Genomic DNA, 22278 nt, shown 5'->3' on the forward strand with positions numbered 1-22278 from the left:
CTCTTCCTGGGACTTGTTTCTGTTTCCTTTGTGAGCTTATTCCCAGGGCTCCAGCTTAAGGCTTCAGCATCAAACTCGAACATCAAACCTCCAACATCAAAAACCCTCCAAATCTGTTCTTTGCTATGTCTTCTATCTGTGAGTCCCCACCTGTGGGAAACAAAGGCATGCTGTTTCCATGGTAGCAAGTTACTTTCTGACCACTGGGTCATGCTGTCCCTGGAGATGTACGTGCAGGTGGCTAATCTCTCTGGGAAACATAACATTCCAGCAGAACCCAGACTTGATATCTCAAGTAACCTGGGCAAAAAGATTTATGAGTATACTTGTTTCAGTAACATAACAGAACATCTTGGGCTTTAGTTAGTATCTTATCCACTGTGCACTGTGTTTTCATTAATGAAGTTATGGGAATAGTTAGCTAGAATAGTTGCTGGTTCTCACGGTTGCTTGGGGTATATATAAAGAAGCACCTGATATTAACAAACCTGTCTGATGAGCTTGAGAAATCAATGCTCTCAGAACCCCTGATCCCAATTTCTCTTTGTCTTTCATTCCCGATACCCTTTGGGTCCGTCGACTCCAACACCCACCCACCAAGAGGTGGGGACCCAATGTCCTACTGGCACAAGAGGTTTACTGATTAATCAAGTAAATCTCTGAATCCAATATAATCCAATATGCCCAGAGGAAAAGATCAGTTTACAAACATAACCCAATATTTCTTTTGGGAATTCATCAATATCAAACTGCTAAAGAAATCTAAGCATCTTTTAAAAATAAATTAAAAATATATTTTAAAAAAAAACAAACGCCCAGATGAGATGCAACTCCCCTATGAGATAGGTAAGGTGCCTAGCACAGTGCAGGGCACCATGTGTAGGCTCCATCCATGATCTGTTTTCCAAAGAAAAATTTCATCAGGGCTCGTCAGCTCTAGCATTTTATGTTTGTGTGGGGAAAGTGGGTGAACATAAGCACTGCAGTGGTCCACTCGAAATGGCCAACATGGATGTATTAGAGCAGAACAAATTCAGACACTGCTGAAATATATCTTGTATTCATGCCAAGCCACTTTTAGCACTGTATGAGGCAATCTTCTGCTACTTTACCCAACCCTAGGTGAAAAAATTTTAAAAAAAGGAATTGGATTTTTAAATAGAAAGTAATCTTAAGTACTGAAAGAAAGAAGGCTTTTAAAAGTAAAATTCACTTACTTAAAACATCTACATTTAACTAAGATGATCAGTATTGGAGAGAAAATAAAGCTGAACACAGAATTTTGCCTTTTAAAAAATTTCAAGTGGAGAACTTACCAATCTTTTTTTTTTTTTTAACCCAAGACCTCTGTGTGGAAAGCTGGCACTCAACCACTGAACCACATTGGCCTCCCTGAGTTGGTCTTTTTTTCATTTGTTTTGCTTGTTGTTAGTTTTTTGTTTTGTTTTGTTTTTCATTTATCAGGAGGCACTGGAAACCTAACCTGGGACAAGGGAGCTCAAAAGCTCGAGTCACATCCACTCCCTAACCAATCTTATTTTAAGTGCATAACCCCTTGACTCGAAACCATAATCAGCTCATGCTACTGTTCAAAGAAAACCATTATTCACTGCTGCTGATTCACACCAAGTGACAAAGGTGACAAGAAAACGTATTTCCCATACCATATTAATGCAATCACTATAAGCATCTGAGATATTCATTTATTAGCTAGCCACTGATGACATTCTGCTTCCACTCTGGTTCTACTATAATCCACATAGCAGCTAGGGTGGGCTTTGCATTTTTCCCCTTGAAAATGGTGGTATATTTAAAAATCTTTATATTTAACAAAAATGCAATATAATTGTGCTATTAGAGTCATCTTTTAGAAAATGCAAATCAAATTGCTGGCATTCCAAAATTTAAACACGTCAGTGGTACCCACTTGATGGTAAGTTGAAACCCAACCTTACCATGGCCTTCACCATCCCACATGGCTCTGCCATCTGACCTTCTGCCATTGTATCCCTTGCCCTCTGACTTCTTGCCACACATATAGATTATCAAACTTCACCTTATTTGAGGGTCTTCATACATGCTGACCCCTCTTCCTGAACTCTCTTCTTCAGACTGTGTTGAGGACTGTAGGAGTTTGATATATTTATGAAATCCAGAAATAAATATTAGATTATGTTTGTATTCTGGTCTATTACTGCGCATGACTGAGTTATGATTAGGGATTTGACTGGGCCACGTCATTAGGGCATTGAATCCCAACCCCTTGGTGGGGGGGGACTCACAGAAAAAAGGCATGGCAAAGGACAGAGTTGGAGCTTTTGATGCGAGGGGTTTTTCTGATGTTGGAGCTTGATGCTAAAGCCTTAAGCTGGAGCCCTGGGAAGTAAGTTCACAGAGGAAAGAGAAGCCAGCCCCAGGACGAGAGGAACTCTGAGCCCAGGAAGAAGCAAGCCCTAGGAAGAAAGGATCCCTGAAACCAGAGAGAAGCAAGAATCTGGAAGAGAGCAACCCAGGAAGCCTGAACCCTTGCAGACATCGGCAGCCATCTTGCTCCAACATGTGACAATAGACTTTGGTGAGGGAAGTAACTTATGCCTTATGGCCTGGTATCTGTAACCTCCTACCCCAAATACATGCCCTCTATAAAAACCAATAAATTTCCAGTATTTTGCATCAGCACCCCTTGGCCTGACTAATACAAGGACTAACACCCATTTCTTATGCAAGTCTCAGGAGAAATCACTTCCTTAGGAATCCCTGATCCCTAATCTAAAGTATCCCCCTCAATCTCTCATTGCACTCTGATTTTCTTTCATAGCCATAATTTGGACTTACATATTTTTGTCTATTTTATTTATATCCCACTGTAAGATCCTTGAGAAAGAAACCATGCCCCTTGTTCATTATTGTATCTCTAATGCCCAGAACAACCCTACAGCATTACAATGAAAATGCACAGCTCTTAAATGAAGGAATGGATTAATAAACACATGCATTCCCTAACCTTTATGCACCATGTTCAATTACCACGTGAAATATGAGAAACAGCCTTTCCTTTCTTATTTCATTTGTTTGACAACTATTTACATTTTTAGTCACAACACTGGAAAGGCAGAAACTGAAACCTCTTAATTTTTCTTTCTAAAATTAGTACAACCAAAGAGAAGAAAAATAAAAATTTAAGAGTAGTACTTCAGCTCCTGTTTCCTCTTTTAGTCAAGACACAGAAATAACCGTAAATATGACAAAGGTAATTCTCACAAGAATCCATGGCTTTTAGCTTAGCCACTGAGTATTGAAATGAGGTTATTAAAATACCAGAATGCTTCAAAGGGACACCTGTATTTTCAAATCCCATGGAACTAATTATAAAAAGGAACCTTTACTTGAATTGACAGTCCCCACATTGTGATAACCTTCAAAGTATACAAAAATATATGCTGGCTTCATGTCATTTGTAATACTGCTTCTGTCTTACACCCAGTATAAAATAACTGATACCTCATTGAACTGGGCAAGCTTTTTTCTCCTCACCAATAGCCTAATAACATTAATAATAATCAGCAAGAAAATGTCACTCAGGTGACATCAGTTGCTTATTAAATGGGCCAAAGTGATACTGATAAACACTTTGCTTTCGTGGCATAATCTTCACTTATAAAAGAATATTGTTTTGCCTGATGTTTCTCAATTTTTTTCTTATTGCACAGTAAGCGTTCATCAGGGAAAATAACATTTCTCAGAAATGAAGGAGAATCAGAATTGGTATTTCCTACATTGAAATGGGAATCCTATTGGACAAAACACAATATTTTTGAATCAGCTATTTGTATTTTATAAAAACTAATTTGCTTGCAAAAACAACATAAGGTCTGGTCAACACTCCTCTTCCTTTCTGTAGATATGGAACAAAGGCATTATCTCAACACACAGGGAAGACACCAAATTAATGTTTTCATGAATTGAGCTCTGCTCAGCAAATTAATTTATTCATTAATTATAATAAACAGCACCAAAAAAATTGTTTTGGTCAATCAACTGCTTGGAATCGTAGGAGAACTCTGAAATACAAAAGGCTGCATATGTTTTACTTCGATGAGACCAACAAAAATGTTACTTTTATTATTTAGCAGACATGTCATATGAACAAAACTCACAATACTATGTTATATACCAGGAGCTTTTTTAAGAACACTAGAGTGGAAACATTATTCTTTGTAAAGAGATTACCTTTTTTTTCCATGCGAAGATCCTAGCACTAAGCCATATAACCAAAGATGTTTGTTTGAAAAATAAAGCCTTTACATTCTGCCTAAAATTATAATCCAATTTTAAATAGTAAATGATTTGGAGCATTTTGACAGTTATGAAATTTGTTAAAATGGGCATTTTCAGATTAAATCTTAACTTTGAAGTAGGGGGAAATATTTCACAAGAAAATCATTGTATCATAATACAATGAATTAAAATTATTAATTTAGACTCCATATAATTATTTTAGAAAATACGGTTTTAAAATACTTGACCATGATTAGTTTAAAGCACTGCTATCCAAGTGGAGGGCAATTTTTCTCCCATTGGGAGACGTTTTTGATGATTAAAACTGGGAACTGCTATTGGCATCTAGTGGATAGAGGCCAGGGATTCTGCTAAACATCCTACAATGCACAGAACTCACCCTCGCCCTAACAAAAAAAATCATCCCACTCTAAATGTCAATGGTGTCAACCCTATTTAAAGCAAAACTATTGAAAAGCTTTTAAATTTTTTGCATTTTGAACCAAATGAACAGGTCAAGTTTTCAAAAAGGAAGATGTTTCAATGCAAAATTTAAACAAACTGAGTCACAGTCTTAAAAAAGTAAAAGGTAGGCCCACATTAAACTACTCAGAACAATTAATTTTAATATATGAAGATAAAGAATTTTTCTAAATGGCCACAATTGTGGCAGTGATAAGCCTCCAATAACAGGTACTTCAAACTTGGTTTGTCCCTAGTACAAACATAGGTGTTCAACAAATGTTTACTGAGGGAAGGGGGAAGAAAAAGATTTTCCATTCTTATACCTCAGGACATTTTCTAAAAAAGACAACATTAAGCCAAAATAGAACCTCTCCCCCTTGAACTGCAGTAGGTTGTTAGATGTCTTCCAAAATCCTCTCTCCTCCAGAGGACTTGTGCAGCCGTCCAGCTACAGCCCTTCCCAGTCTCCAGTGCAGCAAGGTGGCTCCATAAACATCCTTGCCAATGTACATGTGCACACTGCTTAGAAGGATGTGCTTTCCCTAGAAGGAATTTGCTTGTCCTTTATTTCCCCTCTTTCCCCCTTACCAACTGACTCAGCCTCACTCATGCAGAAGAGGATAATTCCTTAAGGAGAGCAGTAAGACAAAAACCTGGGTTGTAGAATGACCAGTTGACATAGAGCTGGCCCTTCTGCAGGAACCACTCACTCCAGAAACGTTAAAGAGAAATAAATTTATTTTTTTTAATTTATTGTACTATTGGTCTCAGTTACAGTCACTTATATAAGGCAATTCTGCAATTTGATAGTCCCCTCTGTTATAGCAGTGCTATAAATGCCTTCTATCTGAAGAAATACTGAAATGAGCAATTTTTCAAAATTTCAAAGGAAAGAATAATTGAAAGTTCAGGTTACATAGTCACTGTACATATGAAGGTTAGAATGAAGAACTGCCATACCTTTAAAATAATCATTTCTCATTTATCCAATCTAAAAGGAAAAAGAAGGCATAGAAGAAATCTGAAGATCATTGCCAAAGGAATTCACTGAACTGATATCTGTGTAAACTCATGCTAATTACAACAGGCTAAAACATATAATTCTCACTTTAAAAGTTTTATAATTATACCAGTTTCATTTTTTTGCCCTTGTCTCTTTTGACTAAGATATTGATAAAAATATTAACAGCAAGAGGGAAAAGAGGTAAAGGTCAGAAGACTCTAAAAACTAAATAGTTTTCCTTGACTGACTGATTTCTGAATAAATTATATATTCAAATTTTGAAATTCAATTAAATTTAATTCAAAAGCCTCTGTGCCAGGGGGAGGGAGAAGAGCTGCCTGAAAAACCTCTATCTGTGGGAATGATAGTAGGGGAGGTTTGTAAGTGTCTTTCTGTTTTTGTGAAAAAGGGAAATCTGGAAACTGAAAGAATGTATTTTATATCTGGAATTTTACAAATAAAGATGGCCATTTTAATGGGGGGGGGAGGGGTGGCTCTGTGCCTCAGAGAATGTAGTTTTTTCTCCTGAACACATTCTCTATTAACTCCAGAGTATTTTCCACCAAATTTCACTTGAACATATATTTATTCAAAGATTTACTTATACTGTAAGTGAAAGAGGGGAGATTGAGAAATGAAATATTTTCCATGTGAGAAAATTAAAATATAATTTCATGCACTCCAAATTTCCATTAATGTTGCTCTTTTTAAAAAATAAGCTCCCCCCTCCCCCAAAAAAATTGCCTTCACCACTATATCTACTATAAAATCAAGGACTTTTTCTACAGAAAGGTATTTTTACCTTAAACATATGAAAATAGCAAAGGTGCTAAGATATAGATTGTCATTTCATATCACCCCCCCCACAAAAAAAATCACATTTATGGATCATTCTGAAAGATTTATTGACATTAGTTCAAGGAATCATGCAGTTTCTTCTTATAACTTGATAATAATAAGCATCAGGATAACATGATTAAAGTAAAATAGCTTGGTCTGAAAAATCTTTTTAAACCCTCTAAAAATTGAAAGGATTTAAATGCCTCAGAACAGAATCATTTCTAAATGTTAAAAAAGTCCAGGGTACAAATTAGGAATCTTTGTATCTGGGGAAAAAAATCATGATTTACACATTAATTCAAATATATAGCATTTATAGCATATACTAATACACATAATTTTGACTTGGCTTTTTTTAAGTAACAAAATGCATCTTTTTCCCAAATGAATAGCAGTATACTGGTCACTGTTTGAGGAGATATTGCCTTGTGTTTTAGAAGTAAGTTTCTCTCTTAATACAAAATAAGAATAAAGCTTTCACATCATCTTTCCTTCCCAAATTCTTTCTAGGCATTAATGACTCACTAAATTACATCCCCTTATTGAAGGAAAAGGTAATTAAATGACACAAAGGAACCCTAGTAAACATTTCACTAGTTCCAGTGAATGCCTCCAAGGGAACAGCCAACCTGTAAAACACCATATTGAATCTGCAGGGCTACCAGAGGTAAGTGAAAACACTACTACTGCTAAAACAAGAATCTAAAGAAATACATAAATAAATAAAGCACACTTCTTGATTAGAAAAACAGCAAAAAGCTTTAAGAATCTCCAAAAACACAGTCCCACTCAGAGGCAGTTGTGAAACAGGTGGGTGTCTGTAGTCGGGTGGAAGACATCCCCTTGGCTGCCTCAAATAAGGAACAATCTCTTTGGCTTTCATCTAGAAACAAAGGATGCTGGTCTTGGCCAGGGGTTGGCCAGATGAGCAGTTCACCAATAAGCGTTGTAGAAACATGAGAAAGCATTTTGAGTTTCCACAGTGGGGGGTGCTTAGGAGGCAGGGCCAGGGGTTCCAAGGAACTGCCCCTCGTCCCCCACAACTTTCAAACGTCCTCCTCTTTCCTTTCATGAGAATATCCATTCTGACCAAATCTAAAAAATAATGCTTTTTTACATACAAAGTTTTTTACACTCAGTTTTAACACTGAATTTTCCAGAGACGAAACTCCCATGTAAATGTGTATCTTTGTTTAGAATTTTACCAACAGTTACTTATCATTTAAAAAAAATCAACTCACCCATGTGTAAATTTGCTTACTATATCTGAGTCAGCAATAGAACACATCTGGATCAGTCTTTATTTACAGCTAATGCATACGAGGAGATGCTATGAATAGGCACAACTGGACACCTACTTTAATATGTCTTCCAATAGTCATGCCTGAGCATGTATACAGCAAAATACAAAATATTATAAACTACTTTCAGGTTATTTCTCCTTTATGTCACAAGTAGGGGAATTTTAATTTTCAATATAACCTATTTATATATGAAATTATCTATAATTTTATTGCAAGACATTGCTGTGATACAAAATAGTCTATGAAAATGAGATATTCGATTCAACAGATATGCAAAATAATGAACTAGAATACCACACAAGGTTCCTTGCGATCCTAACATTCTTTGATTCTATGAAAAAGTTAGTATAGCAAGCCCTGGTCATTAGCTAGCCTTTACCTCTACTCTTATGTTTGAAAGCACTGCAATTAAGTTAAAAAGAGAAATACATGTGGTTGCTAAGGTGATACATCAATACAGACTCTACTAAATGCTCAAACATTAGTGTTAGCAATGGGAAATTTCACGGTTCTGATGACTTTTACAGGTTAACAGAAAGGGATTAATGACAAAACAAAAAACCACTCAAGGTAGAGCTCCAATTCTGTTCAATCTCAAAAGGCTACACTATGGCCTCTTGCAGGTGACTGTGCCCTCATACTCTCCTCAGGCAGAGAGTCACACATTATAGTGACATATTGCTTTAGCATTTCTCCTAAAAAGAACATTTCAGAAAACATACAGGGTAGTGGATGTGACTCAAGCAGTTCAGTACCTGCTTCCAATGGGAGGTCCCAGGTTCAGTTCCCAGTACCTCCTAAAAACAAACAAACAAGCAAACAAACAAAAAACCAACTCAGGGGAGCTGATGTGCCTCAGTGGTTGAGCACTGGCTTCCCACATATGAGGTCCTGGGTTCAACCCCCAGCACCTCAAAAAAAAAAAAAAAAAATCAGCAGGCAAGGTAGATGTTTCAAATGTGAAACTGGACGAGTCCCTGTCAAAACCAAATTAAATTGTGCAATCGCCTCCTTAGCAAAGCTTGCTCTTAAAAAAGCAAGCCCTTCAACTCAATATTGTCTAGCAAATGGTATCACTATAGACCCATGTTTCTAAGGCAATGTTCTCTGTCATCAAATTGAGGAATAATCACCATCTCCATTCTACCAAATGCAGGTTGGTAACAATGTACTGAAATTGTTATTTCAGATCACCCCCTTCCCCTCCTCAGCACATCCAGCTTCTCCATTATGTCTGACCACCCACCATCACTACCTCTCTCCCCCACCATATGAGGTCCTGTCACAGGCAATAACTATTTTTACAGTCTACAAATTGTTATTTATTAAGATAAACTCCTCAAGAAAACATCAAAGGAAAGAGTCTCTACTGAATTAAGATAAACCCATATTTTATATATAATAAATCAGGAAATATCTGATTACAGACACATGAGGCATTAAATGTAAAAGAGAAAAACACAATTTACACTTGAGTCACATATCAAAAGAAGTGCAATTTCAGGAATACACAATTAGAAAACTGAATGGAAAAAGTTTAATCAGCACTACTTTTTTTTATTAAAAAAAGCTTTTTAAGGCATTTAAGTAGTCTATAGGAAGATGATAATTCTTGGCAAGCTTTTATGGAAATGTTTCAAAATTACTGTAAGATCCTATGAAAAAATAACAATGAAACTATTTTAAGATAAATATTTACATATGTACTAAATACTTTATATAGGAAGGAAAAAAGATCTATTAGCAAAATCTTTTCTAAATGATCCACTTCATTTTTCCTCCATGTTCTCATATACAAAATAGCAAATTACCCATTTTCTGAACACGTCTTTAACCAAATAAACATGTGAAGCACAAAAGGATTTCTGAACTAATACAGCTTACTTCTTAAGTCTCCCATAGTAAACAGCTCAGTCTCCGCTCATTTGATGACCAATGGCTTTGCTGTGGGGAAAGGGGGGAGGGTGTCCTTTTCACATGACATAACATTTAAACCTATCTGATGGAAAAAAGCAAGAAAACAAATCTTTGCCACTGGCCTCTTAAAAAAAAAAAAAATGACACACGCGATTTGACAAAGCAACAGGAGCCGGCCTGAGAAGGCTCTTACCCGCAGGGCCTCAATAACGAGGTCTCTGGCCTCCAGTTCCCCTTCCATCACGCTTAGGAGCATCCTCAGCTCTGATTTACTGAGTGTGTCCACATCAAACTCTTTCGTCTGTAAAACAAAACCAAAAAAAAAGCAAACTAACTATTCGTAACAGTAGTACACGCGTCCTAAGGGTGCTCAGTGGATCATTCTTTTCCTGGTTGCTCACACGCCCCAAGGCACTGTTTGGCAGCACCTTCTTGGAAGAGATGGAAAAACTATAAAGCCAATCTCCCAAATCTCACCTCTAAGGAGATGTATTTTCCCTGCACACCTGGTCTGGGAATCTCTCTAAAGTACAAGGCACAAACTTAAAGTCCAGAAGTTTGTATCGACACAGGCCCCCCGTGTACGTTGGGAAGAAGTTGCAATGGCAGGGAAGGACGCACAGATGTATTCCTAGACCCCATCTTAAAGGCTCCTGAGAGGTGATTATAAATTCCAGGACACCCAATAATAACAGGTCATGTTTATAGAACACCCTACAACAGGCACAAGCTACAGCCTGCAGATCAAATCTGGCCCACAGATGTGTGTTGCTTGGGCCACAAAGTTTTGGTTTAGTTTCTTTTAAATTTATTATTTATTTTTAATTCAGCCAACCTTTAAAAAAATCTGAAAATATTATCAAACAAATCCATATCCCTAACTTCTCTTCAAAATCCAGATGCCTGGATAACCCCCAATTCACATTCCCTCAGGACAATAATCCGCAACGCCAAGTTGCAGCTGCCCCCTTTGCTGTCCCAGCTCCCCACCCCACCCCTGCCCACTCTCCTCACCCCCATACACAATATACACACATGCACTTTTAAGAAGCCTGGCCTGCCACCCACGTTAAGTCATCTGGGTCCTGTGGTTAGCTGAGTTTGGAACCCCTGGTATAGAGTTATCAAAGCTGGCCTCTCATACCATGCAAGGCCTCTGTAGCTTCTCGCCGTTCTACCTGGCAGGCTTGGTAGGGAGCATGCCTCTTACACAGAGTCAGAGCTGAGGCTGGAAAAAGTGAGCCTGCCAGAGACCCAGCTATACTGTGAAGTGTGAGCACCTGAGCCCTGAGGTTATCATTCCTCACCCAGCACTCTTCCATCCTGCCTTCTCTACATTCTTTCTCTAGGTGACCACATCCAATCTCATGGCTTTAAATCCCATTGATATGCCACTAACTCCCAAATCTTTTGTCTTCAACCCTGACCTCTTTCCACTAGGTTTTCTGATAGTCATTTTTGCTGCCAAAGCTGAGAGAAGATCAGTTAGCATGTTCAAATCTGGACTTGAGTGGGTCCAAACCTTGAGCTCCTTCCACAACACACTCTCTGCTCCTTTCTGTTGTAGAAAGACCCATTTTACAAACCCAGTCACCATCCTAAGAGAGGAACACACATTCCTCCCCAAATGTTTCAGTACATGCAATCTCAGAAGCCATTCTTCAGGACACTCCAAAACATTACTTCACATTTGTATAGCACCCAATGGTTTCCAAAATATCTCCAAAGCACCAAATCTAATCTACACAATATGATTATATTTTTTTAGTTAAAAAAAAAAAACCACACACACAATTCAGAGAAGTCAGATGATATACCCAGATCATGTGATCAATAAATGCCAAAACCAGAACAGACAACCAAATGCTGGACTTTTATCAGCACAAACCAACACTGTGAGAGTAACTTTTCATCTGGGACTAAAAATATTGCCAATATGAACTGGTTTAGCACCTAAGTATGTGGCAGAAATACACACAGTCGAGCCCATAAATGATTCCAGGAGACTTCAAACAGACATGTCCAAAATTGGTCACTTGTCAGTTTCAAAAGAACCTTCTGGAAGGAGATACTAATGGGGAAAAGGACTGGAGCTAGAGAGTTCTCCAAAGAAAGTTTTTAAAAGGCTCTTCCTCTTAAAATTGTTTATTTGTCCATATATGCTAGACAAGCAGTAACTTGGAAAGGCAATGGCTAAGGATGGAAAAAAAGAAAAGAAAAACATACAGTAAGCCTAAAGAATATGTAGTTATTGGAGGCCCCTGTTTAGAAGGTTAATCTAGGAAAGTCTCCCGTAAAATTCAAAATACTAGAGCTCAAATTTTGTTCCCACTAATTAGTGGTGTCAGATAATGTCTTAAAACCATTTGCATAAGAATCACCTGGTGACCTTGTTAAAACACAGCCTACTGGGCCCCTCCCCTGAGATTCTGATTCTCTAGCTCTGAGGTGGGGTCCTGAATTTGCCTTTGTAACAAGTTCTCAGTGATGCTGATGCTGCTTGCCCAAGGATTACAAATTGAAAAGGTCTGATACAACCTATCCAAGTCTTTGTTTTCTCATCTATATAATGGAAATCCTAAAATCTACCCTGCAAAGTTTTTGTGAGGGTTGAACAAAACATATAAATGAAGAAAATGCTAAATAAAGGCAGGTGGTTATTATTACTGAAGTTGATAGCACCCAGATGTTTTATGCAAAGAGGAATGGGATATAGGTTGAGTCTGTTTCTTTGAAAATCTACCAGCCCATGTCCAATAAACTCAGTTTAATGACTGATGAAAGACAGACTCTTTTATCCTGGTTTTTCCCACTGAGATGGGAAAGTTGCAATTCTTATGTGCTTTAAACACTGATGTTTTATTAATGTTGCTCCTGGTTGCCCTAAAGATTTTAATTGTATATTTTATTGTAGTTGTTTTCCCAGAGCCTCATAAGCAATGCACTGCATTTTAAAAAAACTAATACATTATGAAAGATGTTGCCAAGATTCTGATTCATGTTAGAGTCAGGAGAGCTTGCCCTGGTTCTAGCATCATCAAGATCACGTGACCTGCAACCAACACGTGTATTTTTCTCTATATCACCATCAACAAAAAGAGCAATTCATTAAAATTTAAAAAAAAAACACTGTTACAAGGGTTCTTGCTAAGCCATAGATTATGCCACACAACATGTTCCAAAAAAAACACAACAAAATTATCACCATGTACTAAGTGATGCATTTTTAAAAATATTTTTATTAGAGAAGTTGTGAACTTACAATTATGCAAATGTGCAGAATTCCCATACAATACCCCTCTTCCAACACATTACATTGTTGTGGAACATGTTGTTATACATTATTTTTAATATACAGCATCTGTCTGCATGTCTCTCTCTCCCCTGCATCCCCCATTCTTCCACTAGAACAATTCTAATTCCTGGCCTTCAATAATAAAAATATAATATTTATAAATAATTCTCTAACACCTGATTTTCCATCCCCTATTCTGACAAAACAGGGTTAAAGAAAGCACATAAAAGTATGCTGGAGGTCTCAAGACTCCAGGTATTTTACAAATAAAATCAAAGTATTTTAGAAATTCAAAAAAAAGAAGCCCAGAAGCAACAATCCCCCTTCCAAGAAAACAGTATTTTTATTTCATATGAAGTAGCATCTATCTGACAATTACTGTGAAATTTGTATAAGAATATTTAGATACAAAAAAAGTAATTATTAAAATGACTTGGTTCAAGAGAAAAAGTTATTGTTCTAAACCATATAATGTTTTTAGACGACACAAGACAGGACAGATTGAAATGCTGCTGCGTACATTAAAAAAAATTAAGGTATGCATCAGGGCACTGGAGAAAATACGACCACCCTCCACACAACGCACACACACACCACAGCAGAAATGTTCACAGAGTAAGTTCTACCATTGTCAAATTGCTTTTCCCAATTAAGAAAAAAAAAAAAACAAAGCTCTTAGTTTTCAGTGATGGAAAGACACTCAAAAAACTTCAAATCCATTCACCATTCCTCTGCCTGTCAAGTTTGCCAGAAGCCCTCAAGGAAAAGTACTTTTAAATACCTAGTTTTAAAATCTGACATGGCCATCTTAAACTAATCCAAAGTCTGATCACCAAATAGAGATAGTTAGCCCTCTTTGACACATAACAAATACATATATGAATGAAAGAAGAGACACAACTCCAAATATACTGCTTAGTACAGCAGTTTCCAACTGCTCGGAATTACTTGGGGTGGGGGATGAAGGGTAGGGAGGCATTCTTTGGACTTTTCTCAAAGAGGCCCAGTGAGAGGAGCCAAAACAGAAAACTAGCTGAATTAAGTCATCTTAAATAATTGCCAGAAATGAACAGACACCACTACCAAGTTTCTGCCACTCATTAAAAAAAAAAAAAAAACAGTAAAATGCCCAGTTTATGTAGGGAATCCAACCAACAGTCACAGTCAAACAAGGTCAGAAGATGCTCACTCCCATACCCTTTAGGAATTAATTTAGCCAGCCAGCACATTGATGGCTGCTGAAAAACCCGAGGAGCTATTCTGGACCGCAGTGGAAGAAGTGGTCCTCAGAGCTTTGCCTTGATTTGTATCAGGACTGCTGCCTGAAAATCTGGTCACCCAAAATAAAGTCAGGTAAGTTCTCTGACACTTCTCACAAGTTCCAAGAGTACCTCCTTCAATTTAAAATCCTGAGGTTGTGCTTGATGAATGAATTTAGGGACGTACAGTACCTGAGAAAGCAAGCAGACTGCGAGGCTGGTCTAAGAGATTAATACTTGGCCAAAAACCAGGGGTGTGGTGCAAGTCATTTCACCCCTTTGCTTCTCGAGTTTCTTCTCAATAAAATGAGGATGCTGTACTGAGTGATCTCTACAATCTCCTTCTAATTTTATGCACCATCAGGGTAACTGAATTACTGGACTAAGGAAATTTATTTAGTCATTCCCTGAGCCTAAGAGCCTCTGAGAAGTATTTGAGAAAAAACTGATTGCATTTCTTTGTCAGAAGTTGCAGAAATTTATTTTCCTCCTAGTTTAATAGTGCATGTTAATAATTAAAAATTCACTTGGAAGTCTCTAGGTAAGCAAGATCTTATGCTCTGAGATGAATAAGAAAGGCTGTAAAAAAAAAGGAAAAGCAATAAAAGTCATCTTGAAATTTCAAGATCAAAATTTTGAAGAATATCAATAACATGAAAAAAATCAAATCCACCAGGTACATAGAACATTTACTACATTAATAAAATGCAAATTCAGCCGAGTATACAGGTTTTCATGAAGAAAAGTGCACATGAGGATGCTGAACTTAGCCTTTCATGCACGCAAAGTATTTTCAAATCTCTATTTCACACTTTGCAATTATTCCTCCTGACCGCTCTCTCTGTAAGAGAAAAGAGACTCAGAATGTGTTTTCACACCTCTGATTTTGCACTTCCTAATCTTCCTTTCCACTTTTATTGATCTGAATCCCATCATTCTTCAGGACAGTTCAAATCTGCTTTCATATGTCCTTCCAGACTCCTGAAATCTCTGGTCTTCTCAATGCAGTTTTAGGGTCAGTTCTATTTGTTCACTTGGCAATCCTGTCCAGCCTTGTGCATTTCTTCATAATATTAAACTTACTTATCTATGTTAACTCTCTATTTTCTCAGTCCTAACAGATGAGTCACAACAGCAAGACTTTTTACATCACTACTTGGTTTTATATATCACGTGCGCCACACCAATTTTTGATATGAGTTGCCTATTTCACCCTGCAGAAAAAGAGACAGCATGCAAATGATGTCTCAGGTATTCCAGTCTTACTAGGGTACAGCCCACCCTAGAAGCAACTAAATAATTTGTCATTCACTCATTCATTTGTTCTATGAATAATCATTCTGAATAATCCAAACTGGGAAAGCACTTAGTGTATGCCTTTAAAAAAAGACACTGAGAACTGAGATACAAGGGGTCCCCCCTTTGGGGTCTGCTCTTCATGGTTGTGCAGCTCAAATCAAAAGTAACTCAATGTATTTGGAGAAGGTAAGAAGACTAGAAAATAGAATGTCTGGAAGGAAACCTGGTTATGGATGTAACTAATTTTACCTAAGAAAAGCATAAAAAAATAGCTCAGTGAGGAGGGGGAGGAGGGGTTGCAGCCTCTGATAATTAAGCCCCACCATCTCTCTTTTCCTCCTTTCAGATTTCCTCAGTCTCCAGCTTCCCTATTAGAGGGTGGAGGGGTGGAAAAGACCACAGCTCAGTTAAAAGAAATGTCTATTTTCATCCTAACTCGGCTTTTCAATGTTAGCAGCATTCCTGAAGTGGACATGGATCAGCTCCACTTGCAACCTGACACTCAGATCTAATTATTGTCCTTTAAAAGGCTTATAATGCATTGAGGAATATTATCTTGATTACCTGTGGGTTGCAAATGTCATCATGCTGATCTTCAAGGGAAGAGGCTGAGGCCCAGGAAGGCTAAATAATATTCTTACATTTCAAAAAATTTCTGTGGGAGAACTCAGGAATTGGAATCATCTGCTGCCTTTTCAATGAAATATGAAAATGTCAAAACCAAACATGGAATGGGAGTTCACAACTTTTACTATACACTTACTTTTATGCATGTTCATGTATGAATGATATACTTCAATAAGTATTTTGAATGAAATTTTAAACAAAAATAAATTAACAAACAAGTATCCACTCCCCATGGTAAATGTTAACTTTGTTAACTTACAATAAATAACCACTTAAATGATCTCCAACCTATTGCTTGTTTAATAATAATTTATGCAAAGAGAGCAATATTTTCCCCTAAAATCATGAACTCTACATGGATAACATCATGTGGCGCACATTATGAATAACATGATCTCATTATTTCTGTACAGGCTATAAATAGATTAAACCAAAAATTTTAAATCCTCTGTTACAATATCATCCACAACATCATAATACCTCTGTAACCAGTTCTCCATTTCTTTACCCAACTGCCAAAGAAAAAAGACAAATCTCCTTTTCCTTGTTGTAGAAGCCTTGCAAAGGAGCTCCAACCAAGAGGAATACAGCAAGTATATTCAAATAAAGTCTCCCCTCAAAGCAATACTCAGGCTTAGGTGGAGGAGTATATGGGGAAGACATACTGCTTCCCAGGTAATTTTAAAGTTGAAATCTATTCCCAGATTTCTAGGTAGCTGCAAATTGTTACAAAGCCTTGGCTAACCTCCTACTTCCTGCCCTAACTCCCTCTCGCTCATTCTCTTCATTACTACCTAATGGGAGATCAAGCTTTGACTATATTATTGGAAGACCTTAGGATGAGAGGGGCACAGTTACCATCCTATCACCACCACATCCCTGACCTCAATCACAAATTTGGAAAGTCTAAAGAAAAAACTAAGGGTTGGAAATTATGTTTTTTAAAAAGACCAGAAAGATGTAAGATGTCAGTGAGAAAAGAAACCTGGAAGAAGGGCAACAAAAAGAATAAAAATCAGAAAAGAACCAGGGTTATCTTTCCGAAACAAGAAAAAGTCCATAACATCTATAATGTTAACTGTCACAAATCGCAGACCAATATTTTCAATATAATCTGGTTAACACATAAAGTAAAATATCCAATTAGCCTAACAACATCAATTGTCTATGGCCAGCTTCTTGGGGAGCCTTCACTCTCCTTCAGTCAATATACCTATTTGTAGAACGCCTACGATGTGCCTGGCACGGTGCTAAGCAAGCAACACTTGCTTTCTTGTACAAACAAAAGCCACACACATTTCTTGAAAAATGAGACTATTCTTTCCAAGTCACAGTCTTGCTGTCCACATGATCAACAGCATATATTGGTGAATGGTAAAGGCTTTAAAACATTTTCTTGCCTCATAAAGTTAAATGAAAACCCTGGGACAGAACCAACTGGCAATCTAGCCAAGGCATGGACTTCATCACAGAAAGGACAAATGTTTTTCTCTAAGCAAAATTTTTTCCTGTGAGAAATAGAATGATGATAATAAGAACAACAATGTCTAAAAACAGGTGCAAACAAAGCTCTGGGTTTGGAATATATGAATTATTACTTAAGAAAAAAGCAAAAAGTAAAAAGCATCCCACTGAAAACAACTGCATTCTAATATTTGGGGAATATTTTCAATCTCCTCAACTTCTATACTATTTTTCTGCAACATCTGAGACTGAAATTGAAAGCTTTCGGCTCAGCTTCTAAAGCCCATCCAGTAGTATCAGGCAGCCTTTCATACCTGACAGCCCTAGGAATCAGCCACACTTGCACACAGCTTCCTGCAGTATCCCTGTCCAAGTCCTACTTACAATCTCAAGTCCCAATGCTTCTGTGGAATGTTTCCAGATCCTTCCACCAGAACACCCTCCAAGTCTCTCCTCAGACTCCAAATGCAAATTATTTGTATCTCTCATAACACCATCATCTCTGATTTGATTTCTGGGTGTATGTCAATTCCTACCATTAAAATGTGTTATTTTTCAGCAGCAAAGATATATTCATGGTACCTGCATCTCTGCAAGTGTAAATTTGTGTAAAGTCTAGATTATTTCCTATTTTAAAATTATGCCGTGAAACCTTCAATATTCTATAGGTACTTTGTAGCTATCATTGTTTTAAGCTTAGCAAAATTGGCTAAAAGGTTCTTTCCATTGCATTTACTTTCAATATTGTCACCTGAAAAACAAAAATTTCAAGATGCCAGCCTTTAATTTGTTTAACAGCACTGTTGTGAATTTTTAACAAAATCATTGGTGTTTTTTTTCCTTGTCACCATCACCATGGCAACAAAATTTACACCTACTTTTTGCATATTAGCTGCTCCAGAAAAGCTCAGAAGGACAAGAATGTTGATTGGCTTCCCAAATATAGCTCTAAAAAGATCTCCATTTTCCTCTCACTCCTAAATTCCTTGGTGACAATAAAAAAGCAGGAAGATTTCCCTTTTCCATACTGCCTTATCCATTAGGAGTTATTTTCAGAGAAAAAATAGCAATATGGCCTATAAAAGTCATTACATTAGGGTAAGGCACTGAAAATAACCCAGATCTCACCGCGTGGTTCATAGCTAAATCTATTAATATGATCCTACTGAAAAATGTAGCTGTTATTCTTTACACTTGGGATGCTTTCAGGATTTAAACAGCTAAGAACAAGAATCACAAACTAAATTTAAAACACTGCGCTGAAAATTGTATTAAACCAAAAACTATAAATTAAAACTGTTTCTAAGTAACAATCTAAATAGTCAAATCTGAGTGAAAACATTTTCAAAAATAGCCTACTGCTTTGGAGGTTTCACTGACTCATTATTGCCAAATGTATATATGAAAATACTTAATATGTAAATCAATTTGAAATGAACCTAAATCACTAAAATGCAAAAAAAAGAATTGTTCACTAAAATATCCAAAATAATCTTTTAAGTCGGCATTGGCAGAGAACCAAAGATGCATAAAAACGCCTTCGATTTTTAGTTGTTAGATAGATAAGGAGCAGTTTAATGGCAAATATCATTACCTTACCTAGCTTTCCTTTCATTTCAAAATCAGGTCATCAGTTGGCTGATATGAGAAGACCATAACTGAGAAAAGCAAAACTATTTGGAAAATCGGAATAAAATGTCCAGTGTACTGCATAAGAAGCCATTACCAAAAATTTTTTTAAAACGTCAAATGCTCTATAAACTATATTAAGAATCCTCATTGCATCCTGGAAACCTAAAAGATTCTATGAAAATAACAAAGAAGATTCACTTTCAAATATTTTCCAAAGCTATTCATATTAACAAGGGTGAAATTATCAAATCCCCAACTATCAGCAGCAAAAAATCAGATTGCTGAAAACTGTAAACTGCAGAGAGAGGATAACTGACTTTAACACAGAATTCTGCCTGGTGACCAAGATTCTGTTTAACAATCTAACCAAATAAAACTATACACCAGCTCCAGGTCATAAATCAGATGTTTGTGTTTTGGTTTAATTGTCAAGAGGCGATTAAAATACTGAGGGAAGTATAAAGAAGCCCATTCTAACATTAAACATACAAATTCAACCTTCCGGGGAAACAAGAAACACAACGGAGACCTCTTTCTTCTCCCTCGCACTCCCTCCCCTTACCATCTCCCGGGGATGACGGCACCCAATCATTTCAACTTGCAGAGGGGCACTGATTCACTGCATCACAGGTGGGCAGGTTTCATCTGAAATCTTGAAAAAGTTCTCCTTTTCCATGTATGGGACGAAAAACCAATTTTCCTAAAAGTTTCAAATCAAAACGTGCCAGCTTCCCAACAGCCCTCCTCTTCCTCCGTTCTTCTTCTCACCCTGTTTCTCTTTTCCTTCACAGGCTCAACTCCTCTCACCCCCTAAGTACCTTGCTCCACAACGGTCCTCCCCCTCTACAGAGCGCCCTACCTCTAAACAAGGCAGGAGGAAGTTAAAGCAGCCCAGGTTGTTTACCGCAGACCCAGTCCCTCGCCCTGAGAGCACCGACTCCGCTCAGGTGGGAAGAGGCGGCGCGTCTGCGCTCGGCTCACGCCACCCACCCCGCAGTCTTCCGCGCGAGCAGCGGGATCCGGTCAAGATTGGGAGGCGCTACCAGAGCTGCCTTTGCAGGTTCTGCAGCTCCTGCGAAGCTGCTTCCCAAATCCGGACATTTTTTTCCACCCAGGACGTGGGGCCAACCAGCCCCCAAGCAAGGAGTTTCGGTGCAAGGGGGCTGATCAAGGGGTGGAAGTGGGGACCAGCGATGGACGGAAGCGCACTGGGCTTCTAGACCCCAGCCCAGAGAACAACGTTGATACCAGGTTTTCGAATCTCCATCTCGCCCCGGCATCGTCTCGGGAATCAGGACGACCCCCTCGTGATGGGGCAGCTGGCAGAGAGGACCCAAACTGCCGTCTCCCAGCGTAGCAGTGCCCACAGTTGGCACGGGACCTTCCACAAGAGGCCTCCCAAAGGCACGTAGACACACACAATGGGCATCCCCACACCTGCTCGCGAGCGCCTGCCTCCCCCTAGTTGCTTTCCCGGGTCCGTTGAGAGGTGCCAGGCACCCCCGGGACACGCGCTCACCACCACGCGCGCAGCCAGAGGCGAACAATAGGAGGGTCCAATTCGCTGGGGAACACAGCCCAGCCCTCGCCCCTGGCCAAACCGGACGGCAGCGGAGTTAGGAGGCGCAGGGGCCAAGAGCTAGGGCGGGACGTACACAGGCACGTCCGAGAACCAGGTGTGCTTCCCTAGAGGCTCGGAAAAAGCAGGAGGGATCGCCGGCCCGGGGTGGCCGCTGCGCCCGGGCTGGCCCGGCCTCTGACCGCGGAGGGGGCGCGCGGGAGGGACACAGCTTGCGGAGCGCTTCCGAGGAGCAGAGCCGGGCCCGGCGGAGGCGCCCCCGGCCAGAGCCTACACCTTCCCCGCGCCCATCCCGGAACTCGTTTACCGCCACCGCCGCCTCCGCCGTGGCCCCCACGTCCTCCGGGGCGCGGGAGAAGTTGGGCTCGCAGCTCGCGCCGTCCGTCGCCATCTTCCTGCTTTAGCGGATCCGACTGCGAGCGTGCAGCCGCGGGTCTGGTTCAGCCCTCCCGGCGCGGGCGGCGCTTAACCCGCTGCTGCCCGGAGACGCGGGCGCTGGGAGCGAGGCCCTCAGCCCGCTCCCTCCCCTCGCCTCCGCCCCCGCCGCCTTAACCCGCTGTGCGCCGCAGCGGGCGCGCCCGGGTGCCCGCCCCCTGCTCGCCGGCCCCCGCCCTGCGTCCAGCAACCCCTGGGCTCGTCAGGGTCTGAGAAATGGTCACCATCCCTGGCCGGGAGAAGGCCCTGCCCTCAGATGGGGAAGATCCGAAAGGGACGGGATGATAAAGAGCCCAAGAGAGATGATAACGCCGGGCTCTCACCAAGGCAGCGGTCCAGAGAACGGATTTAATGTCAGTACTCTCGAATCTGAATTCTCTATAAAATCAAGGAATATCCTTCACTCCAGGCCCCTCTATCCCACCGCCAGGAATTACATAAGGCATCTTTTTTTTTCCCCCTTAAAATTAGTTTTCTTTGCAACACTGCCTCCAGGACATTTTTACCCTCCTGGTGTATACCTGGCTTTGTTTTATTCTATGGTTCTTCCCCTTCTTCAAAACCAGTGTATTCACAGATTAAGATGTTGTGTCCTGCTATCTTTTATGTTGCACCCCCAAGCCCTCAGCCTGTACCTTTCTAAAAAGTGCAATTTATGGAAAGGAGCAGGACATTTTTTTTGTTCTTTGATTCCAAACTTGAGGCCTTTTCTGAAGGACTAACCAAAAACTGTTGAATGCCAATGCCCCCATCACACACACACACACACACACACACACACACACACACACACACCCTTTGTAAAACTGATTTTGGGGGAATTAGAGCTCTCAGAAGATTTTTCATGAGATGAGTGAATTAGGCCCAAATTCTTAATTATC

At 39.3% G+C, this 22278-nt stretch overlaps 1 protein-coding gene across 6 annotated transcripts in view; it reads right to left on the minus strand.

The window, feature by feature from the left end:
- Positions 1-21524, minus strand: part of CTTNBP2 (cortactin binding protein 2) — a 170441-nt gene extending 148917 nt beyond the window's left edge. For 2 of the 6 annotated variants that reach the window (XM_023585995.3, XM_004483241.5), the window contains exons 1-2: positions 21270-21524; positions 10001-10108 (exon numbers count right to left, since the gene is read on the minus strand). In XM_023585995.3, the coding sequence (XP_023441763.2) occupies positions 10001-10108; positions 21270-21353 (192 nt within the window). In that variant the 5' untranslated portion in view covers positions 21354-21524. Of the gene's footprint in view, positions 1-10000; positions 10109-20631; positions 20845-21269 lie in introns of those variants that run through there. The other 4 variants (XM_012521481.4, XM_058297262.1, XM_058297263.1 and 1 more) reach the window with 4 other exon arrangements.
- Positions 21525-22278: the final 754 nt, after the last annotated feature.

This window comes from Dasypus novemcinctus, chromosome 5 (assembly GCF_030445035.2).
Source record: "Dasypus novemcinctus isolate mDasNov1 chromosome 5, mDasNov1.1.hap2, whole genome shotgun sequence".
NCBI lineage: Eukaryota > Metazoa > Chordata > Mammalia > Cingulata > Dasypodidae > Dasypus > Dasypus novemcinctus.